Source organism: Stigmatopora argus, chromosome 24, assembly GCF_051989625.1.
Source record: "Stigmatopora argus isolate UIUO_Sarg chromosome 24, RoL_Sarg_1.0, whole genome shotgun sequence".
In the NCBI taxonomy this organism is placed as follows: Eukaryota; Metazoa; Chordata; class Actinopteri; order Syngnathiformes; family Syngnathidae; genus Stigmatopora; species Stigmatopora argus.
The window spans coordinates 667,802-690,705 of record NC_135410.1 but is presented as its reverse complement, the minus strand read 5'-3'; the positions used below and the strand labels follow the sequence as shown (position 1 = coordinate 690,705).

Sequence of the window (22,904 nt, the reverse complement as noted above, 5' to 3'; positions counted from 1 at the left end):
GTGTTTGCTGGCCCCAAGATTCAACTTCACATTTGTCTTTTCAATTTATTTTCAAATTTATTGTCAATTTCTTAAAGTCAAAAGCAAAAATGCAATACATTGTTATATATTAACAATAATGTGATGTAATGTTACATTACATTGCCAAATTAACCTGTATGTACTACCTCTAGTCATCGTGGTGGTATTAGATCAAATCCTGGATGTTTTTGTTGAGAATTGCAATGCTTTCAAGAACCAATCCGAAGACTGTATTTCAGAATAGATAATTTTGTTTAATATTTAGAAAACCAAACAATTTCATTTTTCGTTTGTGTAACAGTGGAAAACCCGTAATTAAAAGACAGTATTTCTGGGAATTGACCAGCCAACATAGTAGGCTAGTAATATTTAGGACAGACCTGGGCAATTAATTCCACAAAGGGCTGCAGTGGGTGCAGGTTTTCGTTCCAACTTATAAGAGGAAACCTTTCCACCAATTTGGTATTTTAGAAGTGCAATCAGTGGATTACAGTCAGGTGCTTCTTGTTTCATCAGAATTCTAATTAGTTAAACAGTCTGTGCTAGATCGGTTGGAACAAAAACCTGCACCCACAGCGGCCCTCGAGGACCGGATTGCCCAGGTCTGGTCTAGGATGACTCCTGTCTAGTCTAGACAGAGCAGAGAGAGTGGCGTAGGCTGGAAAATGAAGTGTGTGGTTTGGCTTTCAATGAAGAGGTGAGACAGGCTTAGGGTGAACAAAAGAGGTTCCCAAAAGACTAGAATGCAAAAGCTAAGATGATCTGTGAGAAAGGTGGGAGAGTAGTACTAGAGGTGTACTCAGGAAGGAAAGTTAGGAAGGAGAGTTAGGGAGACCTAATGGTGGAACTGTATAGTGAGGGCTGTATTCAGGAAAAGAGATTAACTAGCTACGAAGACCTGGAACATTAAAAAGAAAGACGAGAGTAGGCAAAAGTGAGGCGGGATGAGCCAGGTTGAATACGACTAGAAACGAGACAATAAGAGGGACAGTGAAGGTTAGACGTTTTGGAGATCAGAGAGACCAGATTTGGATGCTTTATATGTGTCCAGAGGAAAGATCAGAACTGTATCGGTATTAGGATGTTGAGGGTTTAACTTCAAGGAAATAGGGCTAAAAGTCGACCTAGGAGAAGATACATGTGAGCGAGAGAACACATGAAAAGTGGCTAATTATATTAAGTTCATGTTGTCTTCTTTAGTATTTTACTCGTATCTCAAATTGCTCAGGGCACTCGTTTGTCGAGGTACTACTGAATCTAGAGCCAAGTCATAAATGATTTGGCCCCATGTACCTCCCTGAACTGTGTGACTGTATATCTTTCTGCCTGGTGTATACGTTCTTCTGACTATACTAATTTAATCATTCCAAAGTCCAAATTGAAGTGGTTCGGCTATTTGCCGGCATAGGTCGGACTAAGTTGTGTGACTCATTTAAAATCCATCACTAAATTGAACATTTTTAATACATAGCTTAAAGCACTTTCACATAGCTCTGAGTTGACTGTTATTGCCTTCCCATACATCGCGTATATTGAATTGAATTGAATTGAATGCCTTTATTGTCATTATGGAAGTACAATGAGATGTTATTTTGGTGTTTTATTAATGTTTTTTTTCTTTGTTTTTGTTTTTATTCTGAGAAAGCATTATTAGGTTTGTTAAAGGTACTGTATTAATGTCTTTATTTGAGACAGCAGAGAAGGTTACAGCTGTCGGCAACCACTAAACTGAAAAATCAGCAGCATAAACTCATTAGAACAACTCCAAGGGTGTTAATTTTAACCATTTTCTGGTGTTTATAATTTGATCACACCAGAGGGTGTTAAAATGAATTGGTTTGCGGTGTTTAACAATAATAATACGTATTTGGTTCAGCAACAGCACTTTTTATTGCCCTGTGTCATGCAGCATGCATACATGAAATACATTTTTGGACTTTGACCCACATGCTCTCCCCCATACACATTTCAGTCTCACTTACTGCTAATGTAATGAAGTATTAACGATTCATAATGAGGCAGTCACATGACTCCAATTCGATATGTTCCATATGGAAACCCAAACTAGTTGTGGAAGACACATGTAATTTGAATTAAGCACGTCATGTAATACCCATAATGTTCAAAGTTAATAAAAATGGGGTTATTCATACAATCTATTCTCGACGGAATATATCATGATTCCAGATTACCATTTTCCAGAAAAAAAAATACAGTTTACATATTGTAAATACATGCTTTATATCAATCCACTGCAGTTTTAAGATTCTCAACAAAGAATCTTTCCTCCACAGCTTCTAGGAAAGGAGATGCTGAAGGGCCAAAGGGAATCTGACCCAGAAATAAAAATGCAAGAAAAACATAATTTTCTTGTTTCGTATTGGGGCGATGGTTGCTTTGTTTTGTTCTTTTTATTTTATTTGAGAGGAGAGCACTGCCAAGCAACATTATATGAATGTTTAACAGTTATAACTCAATCAAATGGTTACTATTTGGATCCATTGAATAATAAAATGCCAGAAACTGTGCATGTGTTGCTGTCATTTTTACAAGCAGATTGTTATTGTACTGTCTAGATCAGACCAGGGCATTTAATTTCACAAAGGGCCGCAGTGGGTGCACGTTTTCGTTCCAACCCATAAGAGGAAACCTTTCCAACAATCTGGTATCTTAGAAGTGGAATCAGTGGATTGCAGTCAGTTGCTTCTTGTTTCAGCAGAAATCTAATTAGTTAAACTGTCTGTGCTTGATCGGTTGGAACAAAAACCTGCACCCACCGGGGCTCTCGAGGACCAGATGCCCAGGTCTGGTCTAGATGTATATTTGTGTCAAAATGTGTCTATTGCGTTATTGGCCCGAATATAAGACGATGTATTTTTTTTGCATTGAAATAAGAGTGAAAAGCGTCGGTCTTCTTAAATTCAGGGTCTAGACATTGTACCCATTCACAATGCTAGAAAGCGCCAAATATCTTTAAAGCGATCGCTGAACACTTTGATGGTTAATGAAGTTATTGCAATTTTGTTGTTTTATCACAGTAGATTATTCATTCATTCATCTTCCATACCGCCCATCCTCAAAACGGTTGAGGGGGTTGCTGAAGCCTAACCCAGCTGCAAAAGGCAGACCCTAGACTGGTCGCCAGTCAGTCGTAAGGCACACAGAGACACAAACGACCATCCGCACTCCCAGTCATACACCCACCAGCAGGAGTTGAGTCGGCCCGCACCAAAGTCAGGCGAGTGAACCTCTACACCAAGAGGCGGCTCCACAGTAAATTAATTTGGTTAATTTACATTAAAAAAAACAGAAGCCATTCATTTATAAATGTTATTGCACTGTAGTTTACTATTTAATTGTTCAGATATTAAGATGAAATAGACCGTTTTTGCATGATTTGAATAAGGTAAAATAACAAGACTTTTCTCTTGAATATTTCAGTTTGATTTATTTAATAAAGGGCCAGAACATATTAATGAACATATACATGTTCATGTTAATGAACAAATATATGTAAATATGTAAGATTATAGCCAAAGGCTAATATCCATTTTAATCCCTTGTGCAGGAGGCAGTAATTTCTTTAAGTTAATTAAAATAATGTATTCATTGATCTTCGATAGACAGCGATGAACGTCGATACGTCCATATACGTCCATAGAATGGGGTAAAATCCACTTCCTAGCAGCATGTAGTGATTAAATACCAACACTGGAGCTTTTCAGATATCAGAACTTGGCCCACAATTGAAATATTATTTAGGAACATAGCCATATTTTACTCACCAAAAATCATTTTTAACTGTACACAATATCCATCCTCCTTTCTTTCTTCCTTCTTTTCTATCACCATCGAAGCTAATGCTGAAAGTCGAGCCTGTCCTGTCGTATTTCTGGCATAGTCCGTCTTGAAAATGGCTTGAAATCAACACAACAATATATTTGCTTGTGCAGCTCGCTACAGATACAGTTTGGTAGCTTTGGTCCGCCTACTCTATCACTAGCCAATCAAAGTTGGTGAAAGCAATGACTTATCCCGACGCCTGCAAGAAGGCAATGACGTATCCCCACGCCTGCGACAAGGCATTGTGGTGTTGCCAACTCGAAATCTGATTGCTTAAAGCAACAGTCTTATTGACGCTTGTTTAATGCAGCAGAGCCCACAGAACTGATTGTGAAGGCTTTAAGGCAGATTTCTGACCCTGGCAACAAATAATGGCTGAAATGTGATTGGTTAAATGCTTCAATATGAAAACACACATCTGGAAGCAATGCAACCAGGGGGAAAGGAAGCTAACAGACAATTTGGAATTATTTAATAAGTATTGATGGACAAAATATAAGGCCAGCAGAGAAGGCCTTGAAGGCCCTGACGGCCCGCCACTGACTCTTTGTCTTACATATGGAACAGACTGTCTAATTATTTATCCTCACAAGTTTCACTGGGTGCTGGAGACTATCCCCACTAACTATGTTGAGTAAATAAATTGTACTCTTTAGAGGATTACACAAATAATTACTTTTTGCAATGGACTTTGTACTGTTTTATCCTCGGGCCTTCGTTATGGTCATCAAAACTAGACTGAAGTGGATTAATCATCACCAGAGACCTGGGAACATATCACTGCCTTTTTGATTGATAGATTTTATTTTTAATCTCTCCTAAAACAAAATGTGGTACATATACATGTAAAGATGAGTGTTTCTCAAATAATGTTAATTTTATCAAATTTTGGATACATTTTCTTTATTTTATTGTTCTTGCTGGTCAACCTACCAGGACTCATGTGGTGTGAGGGGAAAGACAGCGATCATACTGACTACGATTGCATCAGAGTTAGTGTGTAAATTTAAGTGAAAATGTTAGAATTGCTCAAGTAAGCAAGCAATCACACAGCGGTGTACTGTGTACAAAGTGTGTTTATGCATCATGTGTTTGGTTCTTCCATTTCGTGCAATCCCACTGTGTAGTCCATGTTTTGACCCTCAGCACTCCCGGAGGATTGCAGCTGGGGACAAACACACAACAAGTGAACATTTGTTAAAGGTTCCGGCCCTAGTTGTAATTGTCACCACGGAGCTGCAAACCAATATGGGACTGCATGTATTACTTTTGTTTCTACAACTTTGGGGGAATGTGAGAGTGTCCTTGTCGGAAATTGGTAAGGTGTACTTATTTCCTTTCCTAGTATTTTCAGGTTAAGGGAGGATTTTTCTAGAGGTTTTGGTAAGTGGAGCTTTTGTGATTCTGTGGCTTTGTTTTAGATAACCTAGAGATGATTCTATTCATGAGATTGTTTCATAATAAGATCATTTTACTCTGTAAAAGATTAATTTTAATGACATCTGTTACTGTACGGAGTTGATTTTCATTTTTTTTTTGTATTTTGCTCGAGAGACAATAGAATTTGTATTTATTTTTTAAAACATTTTTACCCATCTTATTATTATGCCGTCCATGTTTACCTAATACTGCTTGGTGGAATAGATTTTTCATCGCTGGGAATTAAGTTATTTCTGTTAGCAAGTTGTAAGAATGGTATTTTTGGAGCATGTCTCTCCTTAACCCCAGTTGCTGTTTGTTAGCTTGTTTGACGCTCCCCGATGTTCCTCATGGCCATGTCTCACTGACCACTGCGACTGAGTATGAAGAAGGAGATGTGATAGAGGTCACTTGTGAAACTGGTTACATGTCAGGGCTCCCCATCAGATATAAATGTACAAGGGACGGCTGGGTGACAGTCAAACCAGGACATTGCTTCTGTGAGTTGAACGCTGTTATGGCCTACTTTTACTTGGCCAATTTTTGCGCAAAAAAAGTGTGAGCATGCCATTTGGTTCCTGCAAAACCATTTCATTTTATCTTCACGGTAACTTTTAATGAAATGCAAAGCACCTTCTCTGTCCGTACCCCACATACCTGGAACTCAATACCAATTACCATATGTGAACACCTATCTCTGAACTTCTTTTTAACTTGCACAAAGGACTAAAGATGGAAATTAGCCTTCGGCTATAATCTTTCATATTTACATATATACGTATGTTCATTAACATGAACATGTATATGTTCGCTAACATTTATTGTCCCTTTAGTAAATAAATCCAACTTATAATCAAAGTCAAATATTCGAGAGAAAAATCATTTTATTTTGCCTCTTTTAAATCAAGCAAAAACTGTCTCTCATCTTAATATCTGAACATTTGAATATGTAAACTACAATGCAATTATGTTTGTAAATGAATGGCTTTTGTTGTTTGAGATGTAAATTAAACAAATTAATCTACTGTGATAAAAATTGCAATAACCTCATTAATCACGTGTTCAGCATTTGCTGTAAAGATATCTGGCGCCATCTAGCGTTGTGAATGGGTACAAATTTAAGACGACACTTTTTCAGTCTTATTTCAATGCAAAAACCATCGTCTTATATTCGGGCCAATACAGTAGGTAATTCATCTTTAAGAGGCAGATTTATGATTGATTTCTTTTTTCATTGCAGTGAAGCCATGTCCACTTCCTGACAGCACTCCAAATGGCCACTATCAAATTATCCAGGGTGACGATTTTGTTTTTGGGGCAACTATCAAATACTTTTGCAATGTGGGGTAGGTGACTAAAGATGAAATTTTAAAAACACAGTGTGTTAATTAAAAGGTACTCTGAAATGGTGAGCATGTAAAAAATTATTCAATCACTGCTCAAATGTAATCTTACAACTCAAAGACATTTTCCCCCTCAAATCTAGCTCTAGTTTGACCAAATCATTGTTGTAGAAAACATAACACAGCTGTGAACAGGGTTAGAACCCTTTTTTTCCATTCTGGTTGTGACATCTGATCTCATCTCATACTGGTCAATCAGTCAGTCATCTACTCGTACTGGAGCCTATCCCAGCTGACTCTGCGCCATAGGCAGGGGACACCCTTAATCGGTGGCCAGCCGATCGCAGGGCACAAGGAGACAGACAACCATGCGCACTCCGTGTGCGGTCGTTTGGTCGCGGTCTTTTGGTCGCCTGGACCCAAACAACGGGCGACCAAAAGACCAGCGACAAAACAAGGTAAAACAACACGCTCTACGCATCAATAAAAGCCAACAATGGCCCTGAGCAGTTTCACGGAGCGGACGTGTGAGTGTATAAGAGTTCGTATGTACATGAGTTGTCCCCTTAGGAAGGGACGTCAGTCAGGGTCTTAACAAGTTCGCCAACAAAACGCAATAAAAGTATGGGAAATCTGGAGCTTTTCTTTAGCCTAATAATTAATAGCGCGTTAAGTATCACTAAATAATAATTCGCAGTTTGTATTTAGGGAATTTGAGCAACGATTTAAATGGTAATTATCAATAACCTTCTGGGCGACCAAACGACCGAGTACCGTGCACTCATCATACCTAGGGGCAATTTTAGAATGTCCAATCAGCCTACCATGCATGTTTATGGAAGGTAACCGGAGTACCCGGAGGAAACCCACACAGGAGAACATGCAAACTCCACATAGTTGAACCGACCTGGATTTGAACCCAGGACCCCAGAGCTGTGAGGCTGACGCACTAACCACTCGCTCCACAGGAGAATTTGTTTACTGTAAACACCAGAGTCCTATAGTACTGTGGTCACACATGTGAAGACTCTGCTCAACCTAAATAATCAGATAGAAGCAATCACTTTGATCTGCAAGCATGAAGCATCCTACATTCTGGCAGGAAAATCTCTTGAATATGACACAAACCTTTAAGTTAATTTTTATAGTAAACAATTCATAACGGACCCCCTGTTCACCCAGAGGAAACTGTCCAACAAAACTATTAATATAAAAATTAACACACATCAAAATCTTTAGTATGGTAAAAAAAAGAAATCACAATTTTGACAGACACGAAAGAAAAAAAACATACTTTACACACTTCTTCATTATGGTAACTAAACACTAGAAAGAAAATATAAAAATCAAATCCTCTTCGACCAGTTGGTCCGCATTTGAATTCTTCTTCCTCTTCTTCCAGCGGTCTGCGATCTCAGTGTTGATCCATCAGCAATAGAAGTCCATATTCACAGAAAATCACAGACAGCATTTCAAAATCTTCCATTAGAACAGCATCAAAACAGCCATGTGAAGGAGCGCTGATAGAACGGCAGGATCATAAGCAGCAAGCAATTGAGTAGCAGAAGCATTCGAGTCATGAATACTAAAAAAAATCTCCTTATCATAGATTTCACAGATGGAACAATACAGCAACTAAGAAGTAAAAACAAGAAGAAAGAATAAAGAAATTAGAGAATACGCCTACGAGAAGGCCTTGGTTTCGCCAACTTGAAATCTGATTGGTTAAAGCAACAGTTTTATCGATGCTTATTTTTATGCTGCAGGGCCTGCAGAACTGATTGTGAAGGCCTCCAGGTAGATTTCTGACCCTGGCAACAAGTATTGGCTGAAATGTGATTGGTTAATGCTTAAATATGAAGACACACATCTGGATGCAGCGCAACCAGGGGAAAAGCAATGAAAGGAAACTGACAAACAATTTGGAATTATTTAATAAGTATTCATGGACAAAATATAATTAAAATCAGTCTGTGATTCATATATTTTTAGGCCAGCAGAGAAGGCCTTACAGGCCCTGACGGTCCACCACTGCCAAAAACAATCATAAATTGTCGAGTCAATACCAGATATTTCTTTTAATTGTGTAGCCAATTCTTTAAGTCCTTTCAAAGCAACAGCAACATTACTACCCAGAGCTGTGTTATTAGGAATGAAAAGTGGAACATTGATTACCAAACATAGAACAAACACAATTTTGAGCCATCACCATGATGTCTAAGGCCAATCGGTTTTGTAAAGCAGTTAAAGTAGTACTGCTAAGTTGTTCAGATATCCCTTCTATGTCAACTACAAGTGATGATCATTCTGGTTTTCTGGTGTTGCACTAGCTAGTACATTTTGACAGAACGGTCACACGACAAAAAGAGAATAGGAAGCCTACAGATCGATCAAATGCTTCAAATACCATCTGCAGCTCATTCTGGTTGTGACATTAACTTCAATTTGAGATTTTTTTCAAGATCAAGGCAGCTGAGAAAAGATTAATACAAATTAATTTCATTAATGACTAATTGTTTGTCACTTTTTTGGTGGAATCATTCCAATAATATGGTCTGCTGACATTTTAAAGTGACTTTTCTGTTGTATTTCATAGTATCTTTAACACGTTTGTTTTGATTTATATTTTGATAATTTACTGTTGTTGGTTCTGCTCTATTCCTATAGCTATCAAATGGTGAGTAAAATAGATACCAGGACATGTTTGCTGTACAAATGGACCAACCATGTGCCAATATGTGAACGTAAGTCTTCAAACCGAGCAATTCACAACCGAATAACTGTAATTGTACTCCAGACAAGTATCTGATTTGCAAAAACATCTAAAATAAAAATCAACAGCTATTTTATACAGTGCTTCTCAATTATTTTCATTTATGCCCCACTTCCCAGTAAAAGTAATGATTGCCCTTTACTATAGTGGATGTCCAATTACACCGAATTCTATTACCAGCGCATTAATGTTGCAAGCTGAAAATTAAAATGCTACTGAAAGGCACCAAACAATACTATAGGTAAAAAATGAGACAGTGAACTAGCTGACCTATTATATGTCTGCATAGCTATGACGTGTGAGACACCACCTGCAGTGGGAGGCATCACAATCACAGGTTTACCGGAAAATGAGGAGGTTGTCCTTCCGGACCGCTTCATTAAATTCAGCTGTGATGATCCTGGGAAGCAACTGCGTGGCAGCTCATTGCTCATATGCGGTCAAGATGGATTTTGGGATAAGCCATTCCCTTCTTGTGAAGGTGACCACTCCACACCAACAGCAATCTTGTATATTATGTTCATATGGCATGTACACTATGCTTAATCTATCTTTCAAAAATTCCAGATTAAGGGTGAGTTTAAAGAGTTTTATATATGTTTTTACGTTACTAATTTTAAATCTCCCCAGACATTGCTTGTAAAGTTGAAGAGATACATCCTCATCTTGTTGTCGATGACATGCCACGAGGGAGTCAAACGATACAAATTGGACACAAATTAAGGTTTCGCTGCAGTAATGGATATGCACTGGGTGGTTCTGAAAAAAGTGAATGCTTACCAACTGGGGAGTGGAAAAACCCTTTCCCAACTTGCCTGGGTAAGATGCTTTTCTAAGGTCAAAAAGAGAAAACCACAACACAATTTGAGTAAGACACAATGCAACCTTAAAAGTGTTAAGCACCACAAATATTTTGATGCTGATTAACTTTCAGGGTAAATTCCAAAACTTTTAGTTCCCTTGTGATAAATGTATAATAATAATTAGAAAGTCTATTTCAGGGCATTTTATTCAGAGGCATGCTTAGCTCAGACGTTCGCATTCTTGGTTAGATTTATCTAAAAAAAATAATAATACGTCAAAAATAGAACGTCAAGATTGTAGAGCCTTAGACAATAACGGACAGGGATGGAGTTTCGTACTCATCAAGCAAGACCTGACTAGATGGAAAGAATGATAACTCGACCACCAAAAATGAACTTATTCTTGAATCAGTGATCTTTCACAGACAAAGCCGAGCAAAGTGGAAGTTGGAAAAATAAAAAATGACAAAGACAAGAAAGGGTCGGGAACCAAAACTATAAAAATGTATACATTTTAAAACTGCTTTAGTCATATACATTAGTCAACGGATCAGTAGTCGTCCCTCAACCCAACGTTGAAGGCTCGATTCACATGCCCTGGTGGCTATGTCGAAGTGTCCCTGACAACATACTGTACCCCATGTTTCTCCTAATGCTGGTCTCAGTAAGTGCATTAGGAAATAATCCCCAAAAATGTCTTATTTAGAAATGCGCTAAACCTTGAACACACGGTGTGTTTACAAGTTACCAGTTGTGGTTTACCATCTTCTCTATGGTATCTACTTGGCCATCTTCGAACCCTTGTACTTAACTACTCCAAATATATTTTTAAGAACCTTCCTTGGACCTGGTTGACATTTTAAAAAAGCATAGGGTTTCAGCCATATTGGGGACTACAGACACACACACAAACACATACATTGCATGGGTATGTTGCTATGGCTTTACAATGTACAGTGGTACCTTGTCATACGACCGCTCGTCATACAATATTCTCGTCTTACGACGAAAATTTCAATCGAATAATTCGCCCGTGATGCGGTCAAAATTTCGTGATGCGACCAAGCCAGGTGGCCATGGCACTGTCTTTTTTGCATCTCTTTCGTGTATAACAATATCTACGAGCACCGAATGAGTTATTCGGACCAGGAAACGCACAACGCGCATGCGCGGGAAAAAGAGGGCTTTCTGGGTAATGAAGTATACTTGTGCACACAACGCCAACAGGCAATGGCACTCTTTCTCAGAATAAAACTTTACCCACAATCAATACGTGGGTAAGCTCAGCTGCTGCATTTCCTGTTATTCTTATCTAATACGAGGAGTATTATATTACTTCTCGTTCGCTGCTCGTAACATCCAGCGGCACCGGCCCGCAATTCCATCCTCGCAATATTTCCGGTCGCAACTCTCTCTAATAGGCGCCGTTCAAAGCGGTTGCGACCAGCGCCATTACAACGAGGGAGTTGCGAGTCGGTGCCCCCAATGTCCCCACGAGCAGCAGAGTGATCGCTAATATGTACTACAAGACTATTTCTCGTTGGCAAGTGGTCGTGGGTTATCCTATTGTGAGGACATTTGTGTGCATCATTTTCGGAATATTTTGAAGGGAATACATAATACAACAGCAAACAGCCCATCGATAGTGAAGGTGAGGGTGGAGGCCTGGCAAACAACTAACCCAGCCAGAACGGAGGTAAAAAACAGATTAAAACAAAATTAGAATTCAATTTTGTGTAAAGTTACATTAAACGTATGTTTGAGTGTGTCTGTATATATTAATCCAAGTTAATTTAAATTAGTTTGTTCCGTTTACGAGTGCGTTGTCGAGGGAAAAAAAAACGAAGCCCCCCCCTTCTGTGCGTCTCTCGCTCCCCTAGGCGAAATCCGCCCAATTTTAGTTAGATTAAACACATTTTATTACTATTAAACCACTAGTTATGTGTTATTTTGTTAATAGATGGGGAATTAGAAGAAATAAAACATTTTTTCCAATCCAATATCCTGTTTGTGGTGTTTTTTTCAGAGGGTTGGAACGAATTAATTTGTTTTCCATTCATTTCAATGGGAAACGTCCGCCCGAGTCACGAGAAGCTCGTCATACGATCTCAGTCTCGGAACGGATTACGATCGTATGTCGAGGTACCACTGTATTTAACAAGAAATTATGTTTTAATGAGTTTTCTTTATTTCAAAATAGAACCATGCCAGATCACAGATATACCTGCTGGAGTACAATTGAACACAAAACTACCCACCACACAAGCACGACAAGGCCAAAAGTTGACATTTTCTTGCCGCTTGCGTGGACATATGATTCGAGGGAAGGCAGAGGTTGAATGTCTACCGAATGGGCATTGGACCGATCCCTTTCCAACATGTGGAGGTAAAGTCTCTAGAGATATGGGCCGCTTTTTGCAAAGCTGTGCTCTGTTAAAAATCATCTTTTTAACCGAGCACAGCTTTACAACTGGAGCTACATATATGTTGCTTTATTCCTTAACTGCAGAAATTACAGAAAATAATGAAATGATAAAGCTTTTAGCCTTTTGTGAGGTACTCTCTGCATCTCAAATTGCTCTATCCACTCAACGGGACTTGATAATGCCCTAAATATTGGCAGTTCTTGAATGGCGGTTTTTGATGTCACATCTGTTGTAGGAAAAAGCCGCTCGCCCTGTTCAAGTTTTGGAACCCTCCCACTGCTGCTTTTCATATTCAAGTTTACAGCTCAATTTGAGCCACCATAAAGAGCTTTTTCTTGTCCCAAATGAAAAAAAACTCAAAAATATTTATTTCTACTACTGTGCATATAGTGAACTAATTTCAAGCATTCAGAAGTTTCATTAAACATTAAATTTGAATGGCCAGGGTTCGCCGGATTTAACCACGATATCAGTTTATATTGAATATATATACTATAACTTATTGTCTGCCATTGATGGCAATAAATGTCCAATCAATTTGAACTGGGAGAGGCTGGCAGAGAATCAACACTGACAATGGCAGCCAAATATGTTCATACCCAATTTTGTAAGAAGTCACATCATCACCTTAAATACCAGTAGCGGTCCGTGAATTTCCTAGCGATGCCTTCAGCTGACGGAATCAATCCAACCCTCAAAAACTATTTTATGGCTATAAAACCTCTACTGCAGCTACAGCTGCGACACATAAAAAATCATCAATAATAACCTCATACAATTGAAATATTATTTAAGAATATAGCCATATTTTACTCACCAAAAATCGTTTTTACCTGTACACAATATCCATCGTCCTTTCTTTCCTCCTTTTCTATCGCCATCGAAGCTAATGCTGAAAGTCGAGTCTGTCCTGTCGTATTTCTGGCATGCGTTTTTATTCGATTTAGTGCAGAAAATGTTTGTTCCCGGTTGTGACAGGCTTGCTTGCTTTGGAGTTGTCTGACCTGTTTTAATGATGTCCAGCTTTTTTTTCTTGACAAGTCCATCTGTAAAATGGCTTTGACACTAAATCTGCAAACAAATCCATTTCTTCTCCTTCAGCCATTGCGGGTTGACAAAAACTCTATTAAATCAACACAACAATATATTTGCATGTGCAGCTCGCTCCAGATACAGTTTGGTAGCTCTGGCTAGTCCACGCTATCACTAGCCAATCATAGTTGGTGAAAGCGATGACGTATCCCTACGCCTGTGAGAAGGCCTTGGTGTCAACAGATCGAATTCTGATTGGTTAAGGCAACAGTCTTATCGACGCTTGTTTAATGCAGCAGAGCCTGCAGAACTGATTCTGAAGGCCTTGAGGCAGATTTTTGACCCTGGCAACAAATAGTGGCTGAAATGTGATTGGTTAAATGCTTCAATATGAAAACACACATCTGGAAGCAGTGCAACTAGAGGGAAAGCAATGTAAGGAAGCTAACAGACAATTTGGAATTATTTGATAAGTATTCATGGACAAAACATAATTAACATCAGTCTGTGATTCAGATATTTCTTAGGCCAGCAGAGAAGGCCTTGAAGGCCCTGACGGCACAACACTGCTAAATACCGTCACAATATTCACACAAAGTGCAGGAAGACATTTTTACAAACACCATATACGTGTTTAATAGGAAATTTAGGTAATTCCTGTTAAAACAGCATTATGATTAATTGCAACAAGGAAAGCATAAGCAGCTCATGGACAGCACATGAGTTTTCTTGCAAACGTCCAGTGTCTAATGTCTAATTTTCTTGGGGAAAGACACAGGAGATTCTGGGTAATATCTAAGTTGTTTTGGTTTTTAAAGTCTTTATGGATGGCGTTGAACATCACATGACTTACTATTCAATTCAATTTATTGGCGAAAGAAAAGCACAAGGCTAAGGGCCATGTAACGAAGATGCAAGAAGTGTGTAAACAAAAAAACGCGGTGTTGTCACTGGTTCACGGCCAACACGTCATCCAGAGCCCTCTTGAACTGAGCGACCGTCGGCTTCTCGACCACACTCTGCGGAAGCCGGTTCCAAGGTCCAGCGATGCGCACCGAAAAAGAAGCCTTCCGCCGATTTAACCGGAACCTGCGAGGATACACCTTCCACGGATGACCCCTCAGACCTCGATCAGGTGCGGTCGTGAAGAAGAGATCGCGGGGCATGTTGTAGTTACCGTGGAGGATGTTGTAGGCCAGTATCAGGTCCCCTCGCAGACGCCTAGCCTCAAGGGTCGGAAGATTGAGTCGCTGGCATCTTTCCTCGTAGGACATTGTGCTGAGGCCGCGGACCATTCTCGTTGCAAGCCTCTGGACCCGCTCCAGATGCTGGATGTCCCTGGCGAGGTACGGTGATGCAGCTTGGACCCCTTACTCGAGAATGGGCCTCACCAGGGAAACATACAGCGGAAGGAAGATGTCTGCAGCACTCCGCGAGCTTTGTTGGCTGATTGGATGCATTGGGCCGTTGGTTTGAAAGTGGCATCGACAATGATGCCCAGAGAGGTACTAGAGAAAGTAGACCTTGCCTGCAATCACCACTGCAGTCCATTGTTTTTTTTTTTAAATTAATAATTAAACTTGTCATTGAACATGCTGCTTTGTCTGTGTTTATGTGGCTGTGCAAGGGTATGATTCAGAGTGAACAACAATCTGAATTTCAAGGTTGAGTCTCGCAGGGCAGTATATACCGTATTTTCTCACATATAAGCCTGTTCGTAACTAAAAAAAATGATGACTGAATCAACGGTACGGCTTATATGTGCACAAGACATACGCTGTTGCTATACTCTTTCACCAGTAGATGTCGCCAAATTAACATTTACTATTTGTTGGTTATTTTCTGTATTGCAGTAAGAAAACAACCATTACTAGATGACTTAGTATAAAACTGTTTTTTTTGTTCGTATCATATTTGTTTTTTGTGCCTATATTATTTTTCTGAAAAGCCGCATGTGAATGAATACATTGGTTTTCCATTTCCTGCCTCTGATAATGACTTCCTTTTTGAATTCGTGCATGGCAGGCAACACCCTTTCGGAATGTGCAATCGAGCAGAGGATCCTTTGGACTCATACAGTATCTCAGAAATACCACGTGTGATTATTTTTCTTAAGATTTTCCCTTCAAAGTAACACATTTGTATTCCTATTAAAACCATGAATATGGAGGTTAAAATTGTGAATCAGGGGGCGGCTTATACGCAAGAAATTGTATAATTCAATGATTTTAAGGCAATTTTAAGGGTCCGGCTTATACACGGAAGCTGCTTATATGCGAGAAAATACGGTATTTATATTTTTAAAAACCCTTCAGTGTAGGCACCCTGTGTGACTTTACAGAGATTCTGAGTAATTTCAAAGGGGCTATAGGAGGCATTTAGATATGTATGTAAATACTACTCCAAAACAAAGTCGCTACAACAAAAACAGAAAAATACAACTTGGTGACTAGGCATATGTTATAACACATCAGCTAACGTTACATGATGCTTGGTTGCAACATTAAACAAAAATGGGAATAAAAATATGTTGGAATACTTTATATCTGTTCTGCGTACTTACCAAACTTACTATACTTTTTGAATCTACTGTAAATAATACAATTGTATCATGCCCATCTATTTTTTGTTCATTTTTTCTAGCACCTTTGGAATGTGAGAATCCACCTTATCTTGCTGGCGGAGACACCAAGTACTCCACAAAATACAAATACAGACATGACGAAAGGGTTGAGTATATTTGCCAGAATTACTACGTAATGGAAGGGCAGTCCTATAAGACTTGCAAGAACGGTCAATGGATTGGAGAGATGAAATGCCTCAGTAAGTTTAAAATGGTGGACACAATTGAAAGTCATTAATTTTCAGTTAATTCTTTAAAATAGCTACATAATTTAGTTGTCTTGTACAAATCAACCTTAGACAAATTGCCACTTCTTATAAAGGTCTTGTGACGTTTTGACTAAAATATTCAATACGAATCATATTTTTCTTGCAGAGCCCTGCACTGTGAATAGAGAACTCATGAGCACACACAACATTTTATTCAGATACAGGCGTGACGATAAGTTGTACTCAGCTCATGAGGATGAAATCGAGTTCAGGTGTGCATCGGGAACAAGTCATGATGGTGCACTGAATATGCGCCAGAAGTGCATTGATGGAGTAATGGAATTGCCCACATGCCAATAGCCATTTATTTTTGTGGTGTGTGTATGGTGGCAGATAAAAAGCATTAACTACAGTCAATAAACAGTCTGGGGTATGTTGTTCCATTGTCTACTTATTTTCAATAAAAAGGTCCTTTGTCTGTTGCCTCTCTTAATATGATGTTGCAGGATAGTCATGTTTGATTGGGACACACCATTAAATATCTCATCTCATTTTCTGAACCACTTTATCCTGGGGGTGCTGGAGCCTATCCCAGCTGATTCCGGGCCACAGGCAGGGGACACACCGAATCGGTGGCCAGCCGATCAGAGGGCACAAGGAGACGGACAACCATGCACACTCACACCCATACCTAGGGGCAAGTTAGTGTCCAATCAGGCTACCGTGCATGTTTTTGGAATGTGGGAGGAAACCGGAGTACCTGGAGGAAACCTACGCAGGCCCGGGGAGAACATGCAAACTCCACACAGGTGGACATGAGCTGGATTTGAACCCAGGACCCCAGAGATGTGAGGCCGACGCGCTAACCACTCGCTCCACCGGGCCGCCTCGATGAAAGCTCCCAACCCCATCCCGTGACCCTAATGAGGATAAAGCGGTTCAGAAAATGAGATGAGATTTTATCGAATCCATATCGATAAAAAAAAAGAAGTAATTTATCAAAAAAAAACAGTGGTCAATTATTATCGGATAGATACTTAGCGTATTCATTCAAGTATAACGCAAAATTTTATTCCAAAAAACTGAAGCAAAGTTCGGGTGCACATTATGGACAAATCCCGGCAAAACACTGCCCTCTGCTGGTGAAAAGGTCCCCTCCACAGACGTTATGTATAAAGGGAGACCTAAAACCTGTCTTTGTCCGCCAGATGGCGATAATCTACCTTTTACAAATGCCCGCTCTCTCCAAATAACCTTCGCCAAGTTTATAGGCTAATTGTGGTAAAAATAAAATAAAAACAGTTGCTCCAGGGAAACAAGTCCGCCCAGTGAGCGCTATCCTTCCTCAAGAATAAGGGAATAAATTGTTTGGTGATTCTGATGATAATGAATCACTTTGAAAAATGTTAAATATGATGATGAATTAGCCTTTAAGGCTTTAAAATTGTAGATTCCATTTGAGAATTGTGTTCATATTGGTAGTAGTTTGTTTTGCCAGGTTTCCGTACAATATGTTGTGAATAAATGTTTCATCATGGCGACACGTGGTCAGCATTTGCCAGTTAAAAATATTAAACTTTTTGCACCGGTGAATCGTAATATAACATAAACAAATTTAAATTAACTTGGATTACGATGCAGAGACACTCCAAAATAAATTTAATCTAACCTTTCACTAAACTTAATTTAAATTTGTTTTACATTTTTATACCATTCTTCCGCCCAGGTTGGGTCTGTTTGCACCGCCTCCAACCTGACTTTTAGTATCAATGGGATGTTTGCTGTTGTATTCCCTTAAAAATATTCCGAAAATGATGCACACAAATGTCCTCACAATAGGATAACGCACGACCACTTGCCAACGAGAAGTAGTCTTGAATTAGCGATCGCTCCGCCAATAAGAGCTAACAGGCTAAGGAGGGGGAAAAAAACTCTCACAGGAGACATTACAAAGAGGTAGTTGTGACCAGAGACATTACACAAGGAGTTGCGGAGCCAGTATCCCTGATGTTCTTATGAGCAGCCAACGAGAAGTAATATATACCTCATATTAGCGATCGCTCCGGCATATACGCTGAGTGACGGAAAAAACACTGAAAAAAATACAATGCTCCGCCCAATGCTCGTAGATATCTGTTATACACGAAAGAGATGCGACAAAAAAGACAGTGCGCTACAATGAGAAACAGCCTCTCATGTCTGGCTTTCTCGTATCTCGAAATTTTTCTCGTATCTAGAGATAATTATTTGCTCGAAATTTTACTCGTATCTCGAAATGCTCGTATGTCGGGGTGCTTGTATGTCGAGGTACCACTGTATTGTTTTATATTGATTTGTTTTTAATTCAAAAACAAGACAAACTGCAAATGGTCAACACCCATTAAGGCTTGCTGTTACAGTAAATACCTTGTTGTTGAAGTTGTGTTTTCATTCCTTTAGTTTGTCACGCACATCATTAGGCAGCAAAGGGGTTCCCGAACAATATGCCTACATATTTATTCTGTTGTTCTACGAGTATCGACTATGTATACGACTGCTGACTAGTACTTTTGGTGTAAAACACCAGTAATTTTATTTGATATGATTCTGTATGTGGTCCCAATGTTGTAGTGAGGTAATTTATCTGCAATTAGCTGGCGACCATTTCAGGGAGCACCCAACCTCCCATGCCAAGATTATGTTATTCACAAGGAGAAGTGTCGTGTATAGTACCGAGCAGTGGTGTGCTGTCAGAGCCTTCAAGGCCTTCTCTGCTGGCCTAAGAAATATCAGAATTACAGACTGATGTTAATTATATTTTGTCCATGAATACTTATTAAATAATTCCAAATTGTCTGTTAGCTTCCTTTCATTGCTTTCCCCGTGGGTACACTGCTTCCAGATGTGTGTTTTCATATTGAAGCATTTAACCAATCACATTTCAGCCATTATTTGTTGCCAGGGTCACAAATCTGCCTCAAGGCCTTCACAATCAGTTCTGCAGGCTCTGCTGCATTAAACAAGCGTCGATAAGACTTGCTTTAACCAATCAGAATCGATTTGGTGGCACCAAGGCCTTCTCGCAGGCGTAGAGATACGTCATCGCTTTCAGCAACTATGATTGGCTAGGGATAGCGTGGACTAGCCAGAGCTACCAAACTGCATCTGGAGCGAGCTACACAAGCAAGTATATTGTTGTGTTGATTTAATAGCGGTTTTGTCAACCCGCAATGGCTGAAGGAGGAGAAGAAATGGATTTGTTTGCAGATTTACTGTCAAAGCCATTTTCAAGACGGACTTTTCAAAAAAAAAAAAGCTGGACATCATTAAGAAAGGTCGGACAACTCCATAGCAAGCAAGCCTGTCACAACCGGGAAAGAACATTTTCAACACTAAATCGAATAAAATTGTATGCCAGAAATACGACAGGACAGGCTCGACTTTCAGCATTAGCTTCCATGGCGATAGAAAAGAAGGAGAAAAGAAAGGAGGATGTATATTGTGTACAGTTAAAAAGGATTTTTGGTGAGTAAATTATGGCTATATTCCTAAATAATATTTCAATTGTTTGAGGTTATTATTGATTGGATAACTATTCATCCCGTATTCGGGAAATTTCATCGTGAAAGTAGCAAGAGGGTGAGAATGCAGATACAGGAAAGGCATAGTTACACATAGTTACAAGTTAGACAGTACAGTCGCAAAGGCCGCAGAACAACAAAGCAAAAGCACAAAGTACAAAGCAAAGCAAATGGGATCATTAAGAATCACCAAATCAAATCATTAAGACAGAAAAGCAGCAAAAACACAAAACGAGCAAGAGTGGACGGCCAAGTTTATAGGCTAATAGTGGTAAAAAAAAAAAAAAATGCTCCAGGGAAACAAGTCCGCCCAGTGAGCGCTATCCTTCCTCAAGAAGAATGGAATCAATTGTTTGGTGATTCTGATGATGATGAATCACTTTGAAAAAAAATTAAATAGACGAGCTACCGCCACCGGCTGCCACTTGAACGGCGCCATCTTGGTTGCGGTAGCAAAAACGGATACAGACTCCAGAAAAAGACGTTGTAAAGATGTTATTTATGTGCCGCAGCTGTAGCTGCAGTAGAGGTCGTATATCCATAAAATAGTTTTTGAGGGTTGGATTGATTCTGACAGCTGAAGGCGTCACTAGGAAATTCACGCATCGCCACTGGTACTGAGTCATTTTGTGACCCCATACGATAAAAAGCTCACATTAAAATGTTTTGTGAACAGCGCTAATGTTTATCATTACTCCAACTTTCAAGGATGATCAACCCAAAATCCAAGGAAAATCGAAACTAGCTCAAAACGCCCAAAAGCCTCTACTTGCCCTTTCATTGTACTTTTGGATGGCTGGTATTGGGGACAAAAACTGAAAGGAATTAAGTTGAAATATTTTAGCAAGCACACCTTGCATTATAAACTTTAACAAAATTCATTATCCAGTTATCCCCCAAATGAGTTGAACATGACCTCTAATTAAAAAAAAACATTTTATTTAACATTTGGTAGCCTGAATCATTGGTACTTCTCTCACACTATCACTTATTAGCTAGTTATTGCCCACCAAACATAATAAATATGAGATACAGAATTAGATTTATTCAAGCCACATAAATGTATTTGTAAAAACAGACATTTTAAAGCAAACACAAAACTTAATATTTAAAAGCCTATCTACATAACAATGAAGAGAGCGTTCGCCAACATTTGAATGGCCTCAAGAGGATCCACTACATTTTTAAGTTTGTCTTTCCTGAGAACCCAATCGGGTGCAAACCTAGAAAAACAAAGATCAATCATCAGTCTTCCGCAGTACAAAACAGATCTCAAGCAATAAGCTTTCACAAATACATACTTTCGAATAGAATGAAATTTCTGTGGTGTTGCTGGGACACAGAAACTTCCATTTATTGAAGCGTTCATCTTATGTTTGGTCACATTCCTTTGTGTATCCATTTTGTGTTTGTGAATGGTGAGAACCCAATCGGATGGAAACCTAGGAAAAACAAAGACTCAGACACGTGGCGTACAAAATAGATCTCAAACAATCAGCCTTCACAAATACTTACTTTTGAACAAGATGGCATTTCTGTGCTGTTGCTGGGACACAGAAGCTTCCATTTATTGTTGCTTTCATCTTCTGTTTGGTCACATTTCTTTCTGAATCCATGTTGTGTTTGCGAACGGTGAGTTTGTAAATACGTTTTATCTTATCCAAAATCTTAGGACACTTCATAACCTCCTGGAAAAGAGCCAATGTTAGTAATTTGACATTTTAGAAGAAAAAAAAATCACATAATTTAATATTTCATTATTATTGAATAGAAAACCAGACCTCAGCATGGCCTTTGATTTGCAGGAGCAGAACAAGTAAAAAGCAGGTTGTGGTAAAGATGTCTTTGCCTTTGTATGCTACTTTATCTCCTGCTTTTTCTCTGTAGGTCTGGAGCAGGTCCACCAGTATATTCACAGAGTTTTCTACTGCATACACAGCCTCAAGGGTTTTGTGGTACTGAAACAACAGAAAGAGGTTAGATATTTTGCGAGAATAACGAGAATTCACTTAAAGCAAATTCACTCAATGCAAATTCAATCATTTGCCATTTTTTTCAGCTATTAATTATTATTTATTTATTTTTTTAAGTTCAGGAAATTTTGAAAATCCACGCTGAAACTCGTACGCGGAAGCCACTCCTGCTACTAGGACTCAGCACTGAAGTGAGAAGAAAAAAGTTATTTATAATAGGGGTGACCCTACTTCACGATTTTTCGATTATCGCGGCCATGTCTGGTCTTCATGAACCACGATATTCAAGGGATTACTGTATATATTTTTCGACAACCTACCAGCCCCTGACTGCTGCAAAATAACAATCACCCATGTCTAAAAAAAGTGAAGCAGGATGAACCAAGTAGTAAGGTGGTTTATTAGGTCATGAATGTTTGAGGAATGTTACAACAAAGATGCGAGCGACAACATTAAAATTTGTACTTCCGTACGAGATGGCCGGAAGGCTGATGAATGCCCAGTGGACAGTGCGTTTACTGGTCCCTTTGTCACATGAACACACAAAATCGTGGCTACCCATACTCGTATCTGTATACTTTTTAGCCCCATTGGCTAGGTTTCATGAGCAATTGAAAAACAAAATTGGGTTATGAAGTATTGACCTTTGAGCAAAAATATTGGCTGTAATGCCACTTCTTTAATTTATCTCATTTGATGAATGTGTGGATGTTGAAAAGCAGCCATGATTGTTGCATAGTTCAACAAATATTTAAAAAAATAATTATAAATCTCGATTGTTAATTTAAATGACCGATGTCACGAGAGATCTTTTGCCATATTTACTATTACAACTATGCACTTTTACAAATGAACAGTTCATACAATTTGCCACATTTG

The 22,904-nt window shown here is 39.0% G+C and overlaps 2 protein-coding genes and 1 long non-coding RNA gene across 4 annotated transcripts in view; 2 read left to right on the top strand and 1 right to left on the bottom strand.

The window, feature by feature from the left end:
• The window catches only part of LOC144069342 (complement factor H-like), a 28,263-nt gene extending 11,338 nt beyond the window's left edge, over positions 1-16,925 (top strand). Inside the window, exons 15-21 of one of the 2 annotated variants that reach the window (XM_077594659.1) lie at positions 6,524-6,629; positions 9,294-9,370; positions 9,689-9,880; positions 10,030-10,218; positions 12,403-12,588; positions 16,304-16,483; positions 16,659-16,925. In XM_077594659.1, coding sequence (XP_077450785.1) covers positions 6,524-6,629; positions 9,294-9,370; positions 9,689-9,880; positions 10,030-10,218; positions 12,403-12,588; positions 16,304-16,483; positions 16,659-16,852 — 1,124 coding nt within the window. In that variant the 3' untranslated portion in view covers positions 16,853-16,925. The remainder of the gene's footprint in view (positions 1-6,523; positions 6,630-9,293; positions 9,371-9,688; positions 9,881-10,029; positions 10,219-12,402; positions 12,589-16,303; positions 16,484-16,658) is intronic. The other variant, XM_077594660.1, reaches the window with a different exon arrangement.
• On the top strand, positions 12,673-15,257 carry LOC144069343 (uncharacterized). The gene is made up of 2 exons (XR_013298451.1): positions 12,673-14,854; positions 14,930-15,257. It is a non-coding gene; the product is annotated as an uncharacterized LOC144069343 (long non-coding RNA).
• A 4,152-nt stretch (positions 16,926-21,077) lies between the features above and the next one.
• Positions 21,078-22,904, bottom strand: part of aspm (assembly factor for spindle microtubules) — a 38,799-nt gene continuing 36,972 nt past the window's right edge. Inside the window, exons 24-27 of the mRNA XM_077594725.1 lie at positions 21,834-22,010; positions 21,568-21,740; positions 21,354-21,494; positions 21,078-21,275 (exon numbers count right to left, since the gene is read on the bottom strand). Coding sequence (XP_077450851.1) covers positions 21,173-21,275; positions 21,354-21,494; positions 21,568-21,740; positions 21,834-22,010 — 594 coding nt within the window. The 3' untranslated portion in view covers positions 21,078-21,172. The remainder of the gene's footprint in view (positions 21,276-21,353; positions 21,495-21,567; positions 21,741-21,833; positions 22,011-22,904) is intronic.